The sequence below is a fragment of the Hemiscyllium ocellatum genome, chromosome 2 (assembly GCF_020745735.1).
Source record: "Hemiscyllium ocellatum isolate sHemOce1 chromosome 2, sHemOce1.pat.X.cur, whole genome shotgun sequence".
Taxonomy (NCBI): Eukaryota; Metazoa; Chordata; class Chondrichthyes; order Orectolobiformes; family Hemiscylliidae; genus Hemiscyllium; species Hemiscyllium ocellatum.
Genome location: NC_083402.1, coordinates 19,087,586 through 19,107,496, shown reverse-complemented (window position 1 = coordinate 19,107,496; position 19,911 = coordinate 19,087,586). Strand labels below are relative to the sequence as shown.

Genomic DNA, 19,911 nt, shown 5'->3' with positions numbered 1-19,911 from the left:
AAACTCTGCTTATTATATTAAAAGCCCTGGCTAATTTCCCTTTCTAACAATCGTTTTGAGACCATTTGACTGTGCTAGACTTTCCTAATTGTCTATTTCTTTCTCAATAATGAACTCCAGCATTATCCCAAATGGCTGATGTTAAGCTAACTGGTGTATAGTTTCCTGATTTTTGGCTCCGCCCATTCTTGAACTCGGTCATCAAATTAGCGGTCTTCCAATCTGCTGGAACCCTCCCAAAATCCAATTTGTTTTGGAATATTTCAACCAATGCTTCAACTATTTCAAACACCTCTTCCTTTAAAACCTTTGAATACTTGCCTTCAGGCCTTGGAGACCTGTCTGCCTTTCGTCCCATTAATTTGAATGTGGAGACCACACATAATATTTCCAAGTTTATGGGTAACACAGAGCTAAGTGGGAACGTATGGTGAGAGAAAGATGAAGGTAGCTCAAAAGTATTTGTTCAGGCTTAGTGACTGACACAAAAATGGCAGATGGAATATAATGTGGCAAATACGAGATTATTCACTTTTGTCTGAAGAACAGATGCACAGAGCCTTTCTTAGATGGTAAGAGGTTGGAAAATGTCGCTGGGCCAAGCTGTCCTTGTCGATTATTTACTGAAGGTTAACACGAAGATGCATCAGAAGAGGATTTGTTTGCCACAGTCATGAAATATTGCTTCCATTGTATAGAACATTTGTTAGACTGCAAATGGAGTACTGCATGCAGTTTTGGTGTCCTTACCTTAGGAGGATATTATTGTTATTGAGGCAGGGCAATATAGGTTTTCTAGACTTGTACCTAGGTTGGGGGGACTGTCCTATGAAAAGGTTTTGGGAAACTGGGCCTGTATTCTCTAGGGTTTTGCAGAATTAGAGGTGGGGAGAGTTCAGCAAAGATTTATCAGACTGATGGCAGGACTGATGTATGAAGGGGCACTACACCAGTTAGGACCACACTCAGTAAAGAACAGAGAATGAGGTGGGATCTCACAGAAACCTATAAACTGCTAACAGGTCTAGACAGGCTAAAAGGTGGAGGGGGGTGTTCCCGATGACAAGGGGAGTCAAGAAGCAGGGTCACAGTTTCAAAGTATGAGGTAAACCCTTTAAAATAGGAGTTGGGAGGTCATGTTGCGGCTGTACAGGACATTGGTGAGGCTACTGTTGGAATATTGTGTGCAATTCCGGTCTCTTTCCTATCAGAAAGATGTTGTGAAACTTGAAAGGGTTCAGGAAAGATTTACAAGGATGTTGCCAGGGTTGGAGGATTTGAGCTATGGGAAGAGGTTGAATAGGTTGGGGCTGTTTTCCCTGGAGCATTGGAGGCTGAGGGGTGACCTTATAAAGGTTAATAAAATCAAGAGGGGCATGGATAAGATAAATATACAAGGTCTTTTCCCTGGGGAGGGAAAGTCCAGAACTCGAGAGCATAGGTTTTGAGTGAGAGGGGAAAGATACAAAAAGAACCTAATGGGCAATGTTTTCATGCAGAGTGTGGTGCGTGTATGGAATGAGCTGCCAGAGGATGTGGTGCAGACTGGTATAATCACAGCATTTGAAAGACTTCTGGGTGGGTATACGAATAGAAATGGTTTAGAGAGATATGGGCCAAGTGCTGGCAAATAGGATTAGGTTGGGATATCTGACCGGCATGCACAAGTTGGACCCAAGGGTCTGTTTCCATGCTGTACATCTCTATGACTGAGATGAGGAGAACTTTCTTCACCAGTGAGTGGTGAGTCTGTGGAATAGCTAAGCACAAAAAACAGTCTAGGCCAAAATATTATGACTTTCAGAAGTTGAATACAATACTTATGTCGAAAGATATCAAAAGATATGGAGTTAAGCGGGAACAGGCTATTGAGTTGGATGATCAGCCAAAGGGCTGAATGGCCCTACTCCTGTCTCTTCCTTCTTTATTGCTGTGTTTCTATGTTCACTGAAACCTCCAAAACATGGAAAAGGGATAGACAAGGTCATTACAGGTAAGACATTTCTCTGGTTGAGATTCTAGAATTGAGAACACAATTTAAAAATAAAGGGGAAATAATTTAGGTCTGAGATTAGAAGCTTTTTATTACTGATTCTCTAACACAGAGCACTATAGAAGTTAGTCTTAAGTATGTTTAAAGTGAGATTGACAGATTTCTGATTACTAATGGTGTAAAGATATATTGAGAGTGTAGGCTAAATTGAATTAGATGATCAGCCATGAATGTATTGAATGGCAGGACAGGCTCGATAGTCTGAGTGACCTACTCCAGTCCCTATACTCCTGTGTTCCTTTACCACTGAAATCATGAAGCAGTGAGGTTAAACACAGGCATTTTCTCTAGCCTCTCATACCTCCTGAGAATAGGAGTATCTAAGGAGATCCAGGTTACTTGTCAAGCAGCTCCTTTTTCTAATTGCTCATTAGGAATTTAGATATCATGAACACAGCTAGCATTTCTCATCTATTGCTAATTGTCCTTGAGTGAGCTGTCTTGTGGTATGCTTGCCTTTATTGGTCAGTGCAGTAAATATAGGAGTTGGGAGGTCATGTTGCGGCTGTGCAGTACATTGATTAGGCCAGTTTTGGATATCTGTGGGCAGTTATGCTTTCCCTGCAACATGAAGGATGTTGTGAAATTTGAAAGGGTTCACAAAAGATTTACAAGAATTTTGCCAGGGTTGGAGAGTTTGAGCTAGAGGCAGAAGCTGAATAGGCCGGGGGCTGTTTTCCTTAGAGTGTCAAAGGCTAAGGAGTGACCTTATAGAGGTTTATAAAATCATGAGGTAAATTGATAGAGCAAATAGACCAGGTCTTTTCCCTAGGCTGGTGGAGTCTAGAGCTAGAGGGCATAGGTTTAAGGTGAGAGGGGAAAGATTTAAAGGAGACCTAAGGGGCAGCTTTTTCATGTAGAGGGTGGTGCATATAGGGAGTGAGCTGCCAGAGAATGGAACAATTAGAATATTTAAAGGGTATCTGGATAAGTATATGAATAGGAAGAGCCATAACTGGCAAATGGGACTAGATTAATTTAGGATATCTGGTCAGCATAGATGAATTGGATCTAAGGGTCTACTACCATGTTGCACAACTCCGTGACTCTATCAGTAGTCAGTGTGGTGCAGGTATGCCCACAACTCTATTCAGAAGAGAGTTCTAGAATGTTAATGCAGTGACAGTGAAGGAACTGTGATATAGTTCAAGTGAGAGTACATCTGCTCTGCCTGTCCTCCTGAGCAGGAGAGATCATCACTTTGGAATGTGTTGTTGAAGGATAGTTGGTAATTTGCTTCAGTGAAAGTTTATAGTTGTGATGGGCTCACTAATAGTTTCATTAAACCCACCAGGAGCAAGGTGAAACCCTTAAATGGTCTTCAATTGACCATGGAGTGGGATGGTTGATCATCAACCTTCCCACCCAGAATTTAATTCTGGCAGAGGCTGAAAGATGGCAGGTTTTGGCTTCACCACCACCACACCCTAATTCAATGCACCTTACCACCAGCAAGAGTTGAGGGATCCAAACATTAGCCTACATACTCCTATTGATCTGGCTTGGGTGGGGGCTCAGTAACAAGTAAACTGAGGTCAAGACCAAATCTTTCACCAGCTCAGCACTTCATTCAGCACATCTATATTGACCGGTCACTTTAAGATTTTCTTGAGCACAAGATTATGCAATGTTTTGTGTACATTGCTGCAGAAATGGTAAAATAAGCCACCTTTTTTCAATTTCCATCATCTGAATTACAGTGCCTTGATTTTTTCATGGACCAACACTGAAACACCTTTTAAGGTAGTCGTAGTGATCATCTGACCAGGTTAAGCCATGCTTTATCAGTAAACAATTATCAGGCTGAGCCAAGTTAACATCATTTTTGGGCCAAGTAGAGAAGAGAAAATATGGATTGTAACAACAGAATTGGAAGACTCTCTAAATCTCCCTAATTATTTTCAGTCTCTAAAAAAGGGAGGTGATGTTGGTGATATTATCACTGGACTGTTAATCCAGAGATGCAGATAACATTCTGCGGATCTGGTTTGAATCCAGCCATGGCAAGTGGTGCAATTTGAATTCAACAAAGTATCTGGAATTAAGAATCTAATGATGACCATAAATCCATTGTCAATTGTCTGGAAAACTCATCTGGTTCACTACTGCCCTTTTGGGAAGGAATCTGCCATCCTTACCTGGTCCAGCCTACATGTGACTCCAGACCCACGGCAACGTGTTTGTCTCTTAACTTCCCTCTGGGTAGTTAGGGATGGGAAATAAATGCTCCATACGTTGAGAGTGTGTTGCTGAAAAAGCACAGCAGGTCAGGCAGCATCCGAGGAGCAGGAAAATCGAGGTGAAAATTATTAGGAAGGGCTCAGTCCCGAAATGTTGATTTTCCTGCTTCTCGGATGCTGCCTGACCTGTGCTTTCCCAGCAACACACTCTCAATCTGATCCCTAGCATCTGCAGACCTCACTGTCTCCTCATAAATGCTGCCTAGCCAGTGACACTCTCATCCCAAGAATGAATTTTTTAAAAGTACCTCACGATAAAGTAAATTGGAGAAACGTCATTCATCAAGATCTCAAAGCAGACTACAAACTTTGCTGCTGGTGAGGATACAGAACGTCAATGAAACAGCCTTAGTCTCAGGTTAAATCAAACACCTCAAGGAGACTAAGGACCTTTTAAACAACATATTCTTGATCTTCCTTTTTGTACTAGATGCTCTCCCATTTTAAATTGGATATCTATGCTTTGCGTTCATATGCCTTTATTGTTGTATATTATTATTTTTCACTAGGTTAGTAAGTAATAAAATCCCCTTTTCACTCACTCAGGAAACCTTGTAATTGGATTCTTTAATTTAAACCAGCAAGCTACATTGTAGTTGAAATGTGTTATTAGACTTGGGCTGAAAAGAAATAAATCCTTGCAATGGCGAACAAAATAAACACAAGCTTAAAAAGGAAAGTATCTGTACATTCTTTTCAAAACATTATTATCTACTTGCTTACTCTTTCCTCCCATATTCTCTGTTCTTGCTTTGTTTTGTCCCAATCTTTTATCTTTTGGTATAATTCTCATATTCCAAGATTTTGGTTACAAAACTTTGGATTTGAGCCCATGTGAACAATACTGACCTCTGATCATGAGTCCTGTCTGTTATTTTATCATCACCCAATTGAGACTGGAGGATTAGCATGGCCTCTGACAACAGTGAGGTCAAGTCACCAGTTCAGCCTGACCTACTCTAGGGACTTTGTTCTACGATACTCAAATGTTAACAAAATTAAAATGAAACAATTTTGTTTGCATTAGATCTAATCTCATAGAAATTCAAAAATCATAATGATGAAAACTGCACTGAGAAATAATAGGAGGGGTGGTGTCATGGTAACGTTACCAGACTAGTCATCATTGCTTCTAGTAATTTTGAACAGTGCAACTCCAACAACACGCTAGAAACTCAACACCATCCATGACAAAGCAGCTTGCTTGACTGGTAGTCTATTCACTACCTTCACCATTCAATCTTTTCACCAATGACACACTTCAGCGACAGCATGTACTATCAACAAGATGCATTTCAGTAAGTCACCAAGGCTCATTCAATAGCATACTGCAATCTCTGCTCCATACAAAAACAGATGCATGGGAGCATCAAATTCCAGAACAGGTCACATATCATTCTGACTTGTAGCTCTATCACCATTCCTCCATTGTCACTGGGTCACATTGCTGAAACCCCATTCCTAGCAGCACTGTGAATGTCCCTACACCCCAAAAACTGCAGCAGCTGCAGAAAAAAGTTCACCAGCACCATCTTGGATGGAAATTATGGCTGAGTAATAAATGCTTGCCCATAGCAATGGCTGCTCCTCATGAATGAGTAAAGAAAATGTCGTGTGGGCATAACTGCAGTAGATGGATGGCAATGGATGTTCGAGAAGACAACTCAAGACCACCTTCGGAAGGGTAATAAGTGCTGTCCTCAGTGGCAAAGCTTGCATCTCTTCATTGAATAAAACAAAAATCACAGGCTCAAGCTAATACTCTGCAAGCACAGATTCAAATCTCAAGGGTGACGGCTGGTGAAATTTACAGTAAAGTAATAAAATCTGAGATTAAAAGCTAGTCTTAGCAATGGTGACCATGAAAATGTCATCCACTATCATAAAAACCTTTGTGGTTCAGTGCTGTCCCTTAGGGAAGGACATCTGAGGCTCTTACACAGACTGACACATATGTGACTCCAGTCTCACAGCCTTAGCATCACTTGGAAACAGCAGGCAAGTAACTCAGTTCAAGAACAATTAAGGACAAGCAACAAATGTTGCCCTTAGCCAGCGATGCCACCTAATAATTCAATCCACCTTGTTAACCTACAGTAAATATTATTTCCCTTACTGGTTCATTTCATGGCAATTTGTCTTGCAGAAGGTTTTGTTACAATAATGCTCCTCTCACAGAATACTTTTCTTAAAAAGTTGTTCTTCACGTTATTAAACTTCATGTTCTTTATTACAGACCATCGGATATAGCCAACGGTTTTGTACAACTGCTTGAAGATGACAACTTGAATGGAGCAGTCATGAAAATTACTACAACGAAGGGTATTCATTTTGAGAACTATTAGCCAAAACCACCTCTCAACATTGGACTATTGCCAATTGGCAAGAAATGTTTGTTTGCAAAGTTTCCTACACTGGTTCCAATTATGCACTCCTTTCTATTGCAGTAAATTGATAAAAACAATTGTATATATAAAAAGGCAATACATAAAGCTTACATATATATGGGGAAACATAATGTAATTCATTCCAGCCTTAATATAAACAATGTATCATTGTTAGTCAATGTAATTTACAATAGAAAATTTGTCATTTTAAATTAAAATTGTTATAACTACATGCTTCTGCTCTCCATAATGGTGCTCATAAATTGGAACAGATCTAGGAAGATTTGTGTTTCCAGACCATCAACACCTCAATTGTTTTAAGATATTTGGGATTGTCATTATTTTTAAGTGGGAGGAAAGTATCATTGTATTCTCAGTTTATCCTGTGAAGATAATTGTGGAATCATCACATTTCTGCTGTCCTTTGAAAGAACTACACAATTAGCCCCACTCCCCTGTTCTTTCCACAAAACTGTGCAAACCTATCCCTTTCTGAAGAAATGGACTCAAACCGTTAACGCTGCTCTCTCTCTCTCACAGTCGCTGCCAGACCTGCTGAATTCCTCCAGCAATTTCTGCTCTTTGTTTGTACCAGATCGCCAGCATCTGCAGTTCTTTGCTATACTCTACCCTTCAAGCATTTAGTCATAGTAGTATTGGTTAGCTCAGTTTCCTGATAGCTGATTTGCAATACAGTGATGCTAATAGCATGGATTCAATTCCCACGCCAGCTGAGGATACTAGGAGGGGCTGTCCTTCTCAACTTCTCCCCTCATCTATCACGGTAACCCTCAGAATAAAACAATCACCAGTTGTCTCTCTCTCTCTAAAAAAAAACAACCTTATGGTCTGGAAAGACTATGGTGGCTTCACCTTCCATTTTTCAGTTTCCCTATAGAAGCTATTCTTAAATCTAATGTAATGTATGACAGAATGAAAGCTTCGGTTGCCAATTGCTGTTATTATCTTATATTGTTGTATGCCAGCATTGCCAACAAACTGCTAGAACCATCTGGGATTCATCACCACCAATTCATCTTATTGATATGAGTCAAGCTAATGAGACCATATGGGGAAGGATGCCTAGATAAGTCCTGAGGCAGAGGTTGGGCTGTCTTAGGGTTTATTGCATATGACTTAGTAGCTAGTTGTCTTGCATCAAAAACACACAATTGTCCCCTTGAGAAACTTAATGAACTTTTCCAGCAAAGCTGGCATTCTGTTTCCATCATCCCTTCATGGTGTTTTCAATTTTCAACATCTATCACTATTGGGATAGCTTCTCCCAATGAGAGACTCACTTTTGACTGTATTATGTATGGCTGATAATGCACAGTAGCCTTTTAAAGATGGCACCGGCGCCATGGGTACCAGTCCATCCTGGTATATCTCACCAAAAATGAGTTGATCTGGGCACAATGAGTGGTAGAGTATGGCTAAGAATCAAGAGGGAGTGGTTCCATAGGGGTAATAGGATGGGTTTGGGGTAATATATAGTGAGAGAGGGCATGTGGCAAACACTTCAATGCTTTTTACTCACCCCATCCCAGTAAGCCTGTCTGCTCCTGGTCATCAGAAATCTATCAATCTCTGCCTTCTATATACTTAAAGAGTGAGCTTCCATAGACTTCTGAGGTAGGGAATTTTAAAGGTTCATAATTCCCTGCTCCCTGATGGGTGGCATAGTGGCTCAGTGGTTAGTTCTGCTGCCTCATAGAGCCAGGGTCCTAGGTTTGGAGTCTGTGTGCAGTGTACACATTCTCCCCGTGTCTGCATGAATTTCCTCTGGGTGCTCTGGTTTCCTCCCACAGTCCAAAGATGTGCAGGTTAGGTGGATTGGCCATGCTAAGTTGCCTCCCATGTCCAGGGATTTGCAGGCTCGGTGGGTTAGCCATGGGAAATGCAGGTTTACAGGGATAGAGGAGTTGGTCTGGGTGGGATGCTCTTCAGAGGGTTGGTGCAGACTTGATGGGCTGAATGGCCTGCTTCCACATTGTAGGGATTCTATGAAAATAACTCTTTCTCATCCTGAGCCTAAGTGGCATCCGCTTTATTTTTAAGTTGTGTCCCTTATTCTAAAATGTCTATCTGAATCTACCCTACCCATCCCTTTAGGTATTTTGTAGGCTTCAATGAGATCACCTCTCATTTTTCAAAACTCTGGAGAGTAGACCCATATTGCCCAATCTCACTTCATGAGACAGTCCTGCCATTTCATGAACAAGCCTGGTGAACCTTTGTGGCTCTCCTTCTATTGTAGTAATAGCCTTCCTGAGGTAAGGAGATCACAACTACACAACAGCGCAGTCTAACCAAGTTCTTATACAATGACCAAGGCTTAGCTGAGAACTGGCAAGGTGGCTCAGTGGTTTGCATGACTGCCTCACAGCACCAGGGGCCCAGGCTGAGTTCCACACTTAGGTGTCTGTTCATGTGAAATTTGTGTGTTCTCCCCATGTCTACATAGGTTTCCACTGGGCGGTTTCCTCCCACAGCCCAAAGATGTGCACGCTAATTGGTGATGCTAAATTGCGCATAGTGTTCAGGGATGTGTTGGTTAGGTAGGTTAATGATGGGAAATGCAGGGTTATAGGGGAAAATGGGATAGATAGATGGATCGAGATGGGATGCTCTTTGGATGGTCAGTGTGGACTTGTTGGGCCAAATGGCCTATTTCCACACTGTGGGCAGGACTAGCAGCTCAACACTTGTGGTTATAGGCTATTCGGATGAACACAAAATGGGGATAGGAGAGTTGGGCAAAAATCCCAATATTGATCAATTATAGCAGTGAGGAGGGACAATACCTTGGAAGGATCATCAAATGCGTAGAAGTGAAATGCACAAAAGGAGCAAACCCATTGTTGGCGTGTCAGTTATTGGCCCCAGAACAGTCAGGGTGCTATCCCTCTGCATCCTCTTTACAGAGGATGAAATAAGTAATCAAATTTCAAAGGAGTTATGGGTGGCACAGTGGCTCAGTGGTTAGCACTGCTGCCTCACAGCACATGGGTCCCACATTCGATTCCAGCCTCGGGTGACTGTGTGGAGTTTGCATGTTCTCCCCATGGCTGCATGGGTTTCCTGTGGGGGCTCCGGTTTCCTCCCACAGTCCAAAGATGTGTGGGTTCAGGTGAATTGGCCATTCTAAATTGCCCATAGTGTTAGTTGCATTAGTCAGAGGGAAATAGATCAGGTTACTCTTCAGAGGGTTAATGTAGACTGGTTAGGTTGAAGGGCCTGTTTCTGCACTGTAGAGAATCTAATCTAATCTTAAAAGTAAAAATAATAAAGCAGCAATAGCAGGGGATTTTAATGTCCCAGGTATTAATCTGGGACAGTTTTAATGTGCAAGGCAAAAGTCTTCAATTTTATTCAGGAGAACCTTTTTAACAAGTTTGTAGAAAAATTCACAGACAACAGGGAAAGTGATAGGGTGAAACATAGTGATGGTATTAGTTATGAGGAAAGATTGGAATAAGCGGTGTAGTTCCCTTGGGGCAGTGACGGTTGAGATGTCTAATGTTTGGAGGTGCATTGATATGGTGGAAATTAAGAGGGATCAATAACCAGGGATACTGGGAACAAATTACTACCACATTAAATTTATAGCTTAATTTATTAAACAATTCATTTCAATGCCAGAAGCAGCACCAAGCATATCCAAAAATGTGTCAACTCAGTGAAGCTACAAAACAGGTCGATGGAGTGGATCAGATCTAAACTCTGCAGTTCTGCCACACCTAGTCACAAATGGTAGCAAACAATTAACTCACTGGAGCAGGAAGCTCCACAGAATCCCCATCCTTAATATTGGGGGACTCAGAGCATTAGTGCAAAAGAAAACACTGAAGCATTCACAACAGTCTTCAGCCAGAAGTGTCAAATGAATGACTCAACTTGGACTCTTCCACATTCCCAGCATCACAGGTGTAATCTTCAACCAATTTCCTTAACTCCACGATACCCAGTAATGGTTAGAGGAACTAGATACTGCATAGGTTACAGGTTCTGATGATATTGCAGAACTTGCCATGCCCCAAAACAAGCTGTTTCAGTCCAGCTACCACACTGACATCTACCTGGCAATGTGGAAAATTGCTCAGGTATGTCCTGTATACTCTAAGCAGGACAAATCCAATCCGGCCAATTCCAGCCCCAACACTCTACTCTTGATCATCAGTAAAGTTGATGAAAGATGTCATCAACAATGCTATCAAGCAGTACCTGCTCAGCCATAACCTGCTCAGTGATGCCCACTGTGGGTTCTGTCAGGGCTATTCAGCTCCTTACCTCTTGACAGCCTTGGTTCAAACATGGACAAAAGAGCTGAATTCCAGAGGTGAGGTGAGAGTGACAGTTCTTGACATCATAATATTAATAATGAGTTTCTACAAATTCCAGAAAATTTCCCAGTTGTATGAAATAATGCAATTTGAGATGGAGTACTGTGTCTTAAAGCAGGGTTAATAAGTAAGTAGTCAAAATGTGTGGTGCTGCCAGTCAGGCAGCATCTGAGGAGCAGGAGAATTGACATTTTGAGCATAAGATCTTCATCGGGAATGCAGTCCTCACTTTCTCCTAGTCTGGGGGAGACCCAAGTATTCACTAGCCCGTAGCCAGAATCGGTTAGGAGGTCAGCAGCTTTAGTCATCAATGGTGGTGTCATATAAGGGTGGAGGAGACCACCTTTGCAGGTCTCCCCCATACCCATTAAGACATAGCGCAATAAAATCATTGCACAGCCCCCTCTCCCCACCTGCCTTACTGTCCCCCTCCAGCTTCTCAAAATGCTGCAGGAAGCTCTCTCCCCACCCTCCCAACCACCATCACTTCAACATCAATCCCACCTCCCTTCCCCAAACCCTACCAACTTGGCCCCAACAAGAATCTGGAATTTTCTGTCAGCACTGGCCCCACTGGCGTGGTAAGACTGTCTGCAATCCCAGCTGCAGCCTCCATTCCTGGTGGCATTACTGGGTCTGTAGGGGATGTTGGATTTCCTAGGATCAGGGTTTCAAAATCACGCCTCCTATCAATTAAATGGTCAGTAGCCATCGGGTACATGGATGAGCTATCCCTCTACCACCTTCTCTTAACCTGAGGCAGAGGGGGTGCTAACCGTTGCTACAGCACAATGTTAAATCCGCCCCTTGGGGTTTCTAAAGACTCTTAACAGAATAATTGCAAAGCAGAGTATCACGTAGCGAAATCTCTAAAAGCTAGTAATCCAGGTATAATTTCAAAGGTTAATAGAGCGCTGCCCCTTATCCATATGGTACTGAAATATAAAGAGTAAAGTTTTTCAGTTCTGTCAATCTCTGGCTAGACCACTGGTGAAGTACTGGATTCAGTTCTGAACCTCAGAATATACTGACCTTGGATTTGGCGCAGTGGAGTTGTACACGGTGGCACAGTGGTTAGTACTGCTGCCTCACAGCACCAATTCCCGCCTCAGGCAACTGACTGTGTGAGGTTTGCACATTCTCCCTGTGTCTGGGTGCTCTGGTATCCTCCCACAGTCCAAAGATGTGCGGGTCAGGTGAATTGACCATGCTAAATTGCCCGTGGTGTTAGGTTAGGGGTATGGGTGGGTTGTGCTTTGGCGGGTCGGTGTGGACTTGTTGGGCTGAAGGGCCTGTTTCCACACTGTAAGTAATCTAATTAAAAAATGGAAGATATCAGACGAATCGAGTTTATTTAAATTCATTCACAAAATGTGGGTGTCACTGGCTAGGCCAGCATTTATTGCCCACCCTTATAGCCCAGAGGGCAGTTAAGAGTCAACCACATTGCCTTGGGTCTGGAGTCACATGTAAGTCAGACCAGGTAAGGATGGCAGCTTCCTTCCTAAAAGGACCACAAGACCATAGGAGCAGAAACTGGCCATTTGGCCCATCTGAAGAAGGGCTTAAGCCCGAATCGTCGATTCTCCTGCTCTTTGGATGCTGCCTGACCTGCTGTGCTTTTCCAGCAACACATTTTCAGCTCTGATCCCCAGCATCTGCAGTCCTCACTTTTTCCATTTGGCCCATCTAGTCTGTTCCACCATTCGATCATGGCTGATAGGTTTTTCAAGTCAATTTTCCCACTTTCTCCCCATTACCTTTTATCCCCTTGGCAATCAAGAACTTATCTATATCTAAAACATAGTCAATGACCTGGTATCCATATTCATGAACCAGATGGGTTTCTCCTGATGTTTGGCTTCATGGCCATTATTGGACTCTTAGTCCAGATTTCTTTTATTATTGAATTCAAATTCCATCATTTGCCATTGTGGGACTCAAACCTGGGTCCCCAGGACATTATCTAGTTCACTGGATTAATAGTGTAGTGATAATACACTAGGGTACTGCCTCCCCCACTTTATAAGAATAATCTGGCAAGTCCCTTACTTTGAGGCTGATGTCCATACGAGGTCACAGCCCTCATAAAACAAAGAACAAAGAAATTCAAAGGAACAGGCCTTTACGCCCTCCAAGCCTGCACTGATCTAGATCCTCTATCTAAACCTGTCGCCTATTTTCTAAGGATCTATATCCCTCTGCTCCCTGCTCACTCATGTATCTGTCTAGAGACATCTTAAATGCCTGCCTCTACCACCTCCAAGGGCAACATGTTCCAGGCTCTGGATTTGTAGTGCTGGAAGAGCACAGCAGTTCAGGCAGCATCCAAAGTGCAGCGAAATGAAGAGCTTTTGCCCGAAACATCGATTTTGCTGCACTTTGGATGCTGCCTGAACTGCTGTGCTCTTCCAGCACCACTAATCCAGAATCTGGTTTCCAGCATCTGCAGTCATTGTTTTTACCTCAACATGTTCTAGGCACCCACAACCCTCTGTGTAAAGAACTTTCAATGCATACCTCCCTTGAACTTTTCCCTTCTCACCTTGAACTCATAATCCCTAGTAATCAAGTCCCTCACTCTGGAAAAAAGCTTCTTGCTATCCGCCCTGTCCATACCTCTCATGATTTTGTAGAACCTCTCAGGTTCTCCCCCATCCCGAACAACCTTCATCTTTCTGATAAAAATAATCCTAATCTACTCAACCTCTCCATAGCTAGCGGCCTTCATATCAGACAACAGCCTGGTGAACCTCCTTTGCACCCTCTCCAAAGCACCCACATCCTTTTGGTAATGTGGTGACCAGAACTGTACACAGTATTCCAAATATGGCTGAACCAAAGTCTTATACAACTGTAACATGGCCTGCCAACTCTTGAACTCAATACACCGCCCGATGAAAGAAAGCATGCCGTATGCCTTCTTGACCACTCTTTTGACCTGCATTGCCACCTTCAAGGTACAATGATTTCAAACACCCAGATCTCTCTGTACATCAATTTTCCCCAGGGCTTTTCCATTTACTGTATAGTTCGCTCTTGAATTGGATCTTCCAAAATGCATCACCTTGCATTTGCGCGGACTGAACTCCACCTGTCATTTCTCCACCCAACTCTCCAATCTTTCTATATTCTGTTGTATTCTCCAACAGTCCTCTTCAGTATCTGCCACTCCATCAATCTTAGTGTCATGTTACTGAAGAGGCTCCTTTCCAACCGCAGATGTATGGGACAGGACACCGTGTGAAGTAATGTGATCCATAATGTAGGATATGCTTCCCTTCTTTCTCTACCCTACCCTGCCCCATCATTAAGATGCTGTTGTTGCAAGTGTGATGTAGCTTGATGGATGAGTTCTTGAATAATTGGCAATGAACTCATCCCAGTCCTTAATGCCAATGCTATCATACTTCAAGGAGTGCTTCAGAATCTCACTGGTGTTTTCTTTTTCCTCCCCTGGAATGTTGGGCTTTTGAGAAATTTTTCTTGTACATCCCTGAGCGTAGAAGCTTAAAACTCAAACGAGTTGAGCTGTTTGATTTAGGAGAGCGAAATGGAGGCAAAATGTATCCTCTGCCTGGAGTCCAGAACAAGGGTCTGTCCCTCAAATTGGACCTGGGATGTTGAGGATTGATGTCAGTAGTACAACATCACATAAATCTGGAACTTTCCGTCAGTTGAGGCTGGGAGTCCAACAGAAAATTTCAAAAGTGCGATTGAAAGAGTTTAGGTCAGCAAGAATAGCAAGGGATATGATAGAAAAGCTCGTAATTAATATATCCCCTAGAATGAAGATATACTCCCTTTACCACTTTTTATTCTGGGGTTAACATTTATCCTTTAATCAATTTACTTTTTAAAAAAATCATTTATCTCATTTCTGTGAGACTGCTGTGTGTAATGTGACATTTGTTTCCCACCTTACAACAGAGACCAGTTTTCAATCATATTTCATTAGCTGTAAAGACACTCAAACGTTGTAAAAGGTGCTATATTAATGCAAAGTCCTTCCTTTGTCACCTTTCTTGTTTTGTTACAGTGAGGTATTTTCCTTATGCTGAAGGGTCCAAGCAGTTGTAAGCGGTTTGAATTATTAGTTATGGAAGACTTCACTAATCATCAGTGGAATCATACTTTGGGCTTCTGTCCTACATTTCCATATCTGTCAGGCAAACTTTATCTCCCAAAAACAGAAATAAATACGTCTTTACAAAGCAAACCCAAAGGTACTGATAACAGCGCACATGGTGCCACCTAGTGACACCAAGAGTCATTTCGATCAAAACTCTCAAAATAAATAGAGAAAATCGTATAAGATCCTGTTTAAAATCTCAGGGTTTTATTTCATTAGATTCCCTACAGCATGGAAACAGGCCCTTTAGCTCAACCATTCCACACCAACTCTTCAAAGAGCAACCAACCCAGACCCATTCCCCTACTTATATTTACCCCTGACTAATGCACCTAACCCTATGGGCAATTTAGCATGGCCAATTCACCAGGCAAATTTTTGGATCGTGGGAGGAAAACAGAGCAAACCCTTTTGGGGAGAACGTGCAAAATCCACACAGACAATCGCTGGGTTGGGAACCGAACCCAGGTCCCTGGCACAGTGAGATAGCAATGCTAACCATGCCACATTGCTTTCAAGGCCTGTTTTCCCAAAAGATCTAAAGGTTGAGGAGTTAAGTCAACTTCTATAACAAGGCAAACATTATTTCTTCACCTATAATGGAGACTGTACCCAGTTACACAGAATACAGCCACTAACTCACGGAGACTGAGGTGATAGTGGGATTGAACAATCATAGAATCATCGAGTCAAACAACACAGAAATAGGACCTTGAACCCAATTGGTCCATGCTGACCAGGTTACCAAAACTGAATTTTTTCCATTTGCCTGCATTTGGCCCATATCCCTTTCCTATCAAAGCACCTGTCCAAATGTCTACTAAATGTCCTAATTGTACGTGCCTCTATCACTTTCTCTAGCATCTCGTTCCATATATACACCACCTTCAGTGTGAAATATTTGCCCCTCAGGTCTCTTTTAAACTTTTCACCTTAAATCTATGCCCTCTTGTTTTGATTCCCTTATCTGGGGAAAAGACCTTGGATATTCACTTATTTACAGCACTCATAAACCTCTTTAAGGTCACCCCTCAGCCTCCTAAGCTCCAGAGAAAAATGTCCCAGCCTATTCAGTCTCTCCTTATAAGCTAAACCTTCCAGTCTCAGTAACATCCTTGTAAATCTTTTTTGCACCCTTTCCAGTTTAATAACAGGAACTCATTATTGACTTTCGGCAGGATGTTACTCATGTCCCCCTCCACATTAACAGCACAGAGGTGGAACGAGTGTCAAGCTCCTGGGAGTGGTCATCCACAACAAGCTTTCTTGGACTCTTCATGTGGATGCACTGGTTACAAAGGCCCAAGAATGTCTCTTCTTCCTCAGGCAGCTGAGGAAATCTAGCATGACGGCGAATACCCTTACCAATTTTTATAGGTGCACCATCGAAAGCATTCTGTCACTACCTGGTATGTCAACTGTACCATTCAAGATCGGAGATGGTTGCAGAGAGTGGTGAAGTCGGCCCGGACAATCACAAAGGCCAATCTCCCATCTATAGAATCCACCTATCAGGCCTGTTGTCAAGGAAAGGTCGCCAGCATTCTTAAAGATCCATCCCACCCTGGCAATGTTTTTTTACAACCCCTACCATTGGAGAGAATGTACAGAAGCCTGAACACATGCACCAGCCAGTTTTGAAACAGTTTCTACTCTGCTGTTGTTAGAATACTGAATGGACTCACAAACTCTTAACATTCGCCTGTACCTGTGTTTTTGTTTTTGCCGCTGTTTACCTGTTATTTACTTACCTACTCTACTCAACTATATGATCTGCCTGTATTGCTCACAAAACAAAGCTTTTCACTGTGCCTCGGTACACATAACAATAAATTCAATTCAATTCAATTCAATCCTTCCTATGGCAGGGTGACCAGAATTGTATGCAGTATTCCAAATGTGATCTTAGCAAAGCTGTAACATGACATCCCAACCCCTGTACTCAGTGCTTTGACCAATGAGGGCAAACGTGTCAAATGCTTTCTTCACCACCCTGTCTACCCTGACACCATCTTCAATGAACATGATAGAACCACTGGGCCTGTAATTTTTAAGCTATGGTTTTTTTTCTGGGATTTCCAGCTGATAGATAGAGTGGAAAGTGTTTCTTAATAAGGTGTTGTCTAAGAGCTCTGGTGTCCAGGGGGACCTGTGATTGATGTCCCTCCCACTTCTTCTCCTCATCATGCTCTTCCTTTTCCTGTCATGCTGCTGTGCTGATGGTGGTAAAGGCCACACTTTTATGAGTGCTGTTCCAAAGCTGGGAATCACTCACTTTCTCCATCACCAACCCACAGTGGCATATTACTGCACCAACTCACTAACACGGCTTTGACAGTACCTTCCAAAGCCCAGATCTCCACCACCTACAAGAACAAGGGTAGCAGACGCATTGGAACACTGCCAACTGCAAGTTACCCTCCAAACCCCACACCATCCTGAATTGGAAATATGTCCCTTCACTGTTGTGACAATGCTGTGGCTTTAAGAGGTGTATTTTGTCCTGGTTTCTTTTAGAGAGAGATTGAGGGACTGGTCTATGAGAAGATAAACAACCTGTGAAGTCTTGGGTGATTTTTTAAAGATGGAATAATAGAAGCAGCCTGAGTGGGTGTGGTCAAGCTCCCACACACAGACTCAGGGACTTCAGGTTTGGCTTTCAGCAGTTGCTGGGGTGTAAGCAGGTTCAGAAGGCAATTAATCTCTCCTGGTTGCTACACTGTGTCTTAGAATTGTCTTTTGATGTTATTTCCTCCTGGATTAGAGAACTGAATGGGAGACAATCTGCTTTCTGAATTTACCTTTGGCTAAGACTTTGTTGAGAAGATGTCACTATATTGGAACAATTAATGTTTAGTAGTAAAATAATCCATTATTCTGTTGGATTTTTCAAGAGAGTTGCTCCTTTTTCTTTTGTTGTATTCTTACTATAGTGTTTGAATAAATTGTATTTTGTTTCATGTTGAGTAGTTTGACCAATCAAATTGCATCTGGAGCACAGCACCATATATTTACCTTGAAAATAAAACATTAGGGCCTGAGAGACTTGGTTATTATATTTTGAGGTGGTCTGGTCTGACCCATAACACTGTCAATAGGGATGGAGATCCAGGAGTTTGCCCTACAGAATTGTGAATGCTCCAAACGCCAGCTAAGCAATTGAAGATGGCAGCTCACCACCACCTTCTCAAAGTAGGGCAGGTAGGGATGGGCAATAAATGCCAGCCCAACCAGAGACATTCATTGACTGTGGTAGCAAGTTCCATTTTCTAAACACTTCCTAAGTATAGATATTCATTGTGAATTCTTTGTTGGATCTACTAATGACAATCAAATGTAAATGGCCCCAAAATTCTGGACTCTAAATAAAATAATAAAAGGGCTTACTTCAAAAAGAATACTTAAGTTGTAACTCATTCTCAAATTCTCTCCATGGGCATGACAGAAAGTATTAGAAACATGAGCTGCACCAAAGAATTTCCTACATCATCAAGTTCAAGTATGTTACATAAAACAACAAGGTGCTGAACCAAAAGAATATAAGCAGCACAAACCTCTGGTCTCACTCGAGCTCAGGTAGCAGGAGCAAAGAGCTGAAGAAGCAGAGCCTGCTGGGAAGGTAACTGATTGTTTTTTAAGTGGGTGCAATTTCATGTCATGGAACAAAGGGATCGGTTAAAGTGTGTGCAAGGAGTGCCACCAATAAGAGTGACGAACTTAGAGCATGGACCATGATGTTGTGGCCATAACGGACACATGGGTATCACAGGGGCAGGAATGGTTGCTAGATATTTCAGGGTTTGGAAGAGGAAGGTGGGGAAAAGAGGAGGGAGTGTAGCATTGCTAATCAGAGTGTGTCACAGAAATGAAGGTTGTCGAGGAAGGTTTGCCTACTGAGTCAGTATGGGTGGAAGTTAGGAACAGCAAAGGAACAGCACATCACTCGAGGTTTTCTACAGCTCCCCGAATATCAACAGGGAAATCAAAGAACTCATAGGCCGGCAGATTTTGGAAAAATGTAGATGTTGCAAAGTTGTTGTTACGGGTAACTTCAACTTTCCCAATATTGACTGGAACCTCCTTATTGCAAATGGTTTGGATGGACCGTTTTAGTCAGGTGTGTTCAGGAGAGTTTCCTTACTCAATATGTAGACAGACCGACAAGGGGAGAGGCCCTTTTGGATTTGGTGCTCGGCAATGATCCAGGAGAGGTGTCAGATCTCATGGTGGGAGAACACTTTGGTGATAGTGACCATAACTGCCTCACATTTACCATAGCCATGGAGAGGGAAAAGGAAATTATGATACTATCAGACAGGAGTTGGGAAGTACAGATTGGGAGCAATTGTTCCACAGAAAGGGCACAACAGACATGTAGAGACTGTATAAGGAACAGTTGTTGTGAGTGATGCATAACTTTGTTCCTCTGACACAAGTAAGAAGGGGTAAGATTAAGGAGCCTTGGATGACAAGAACAGAGGAGCTTCTCGTCAAAAGGAAGAAGGTAGCTTATGTAAGGTGGATGAAGCAAAGATGTAGCACAACTTTAGAGGATTACAGGCTTACTAGAAAGGAGCTCCAAAATGGACTGAGGAGAGCGATGGGGGGCACGAAAAATGCTTGGCAAGAAGGATTAGGGAGAACCCAAAGGCATTTTACTCATACGTGAGGAATAAGAGAATGATCAGGGAGAAGTTAGGGCCGGTCAGGGGTAGCGTAGGGAACTTGTGCGTGGAGTCTGATAGGGGAAGCC

General features: G+C 42.5%; 1 protein-coding gene across 3 annotated transcripts in view; it reads left to right on the top strand.

Moving 5' to 3' along the window:
- Positions 1 to 6,821, top strand: part of LOC132826787 (15-hydroxyprostaglandin dehydrogenase [NAD(+)]-like) — a 98,564-nt gene extending 91,743 nt beyond the window's left edge. For all 3 annotated transcript variants that reach the window (XM_060843016.1, XM_060842997.1, XM_060843006.1), the window contains one exon: positions 6,530 to 6,821. In XM_060843016.1, the coding sequence (XP_060698999.1) occupies positions 6,530 to 6,638 (109 nt within the window). In that variant the 3' untranslated portion in view covers positions 6,639 to 6,821. The remainder of the gene's footprint in view (positions 1 to 6,529) is intronic.
- Positions 6,822 to 19,911: the final 13,090 nt, after the last annotated feature.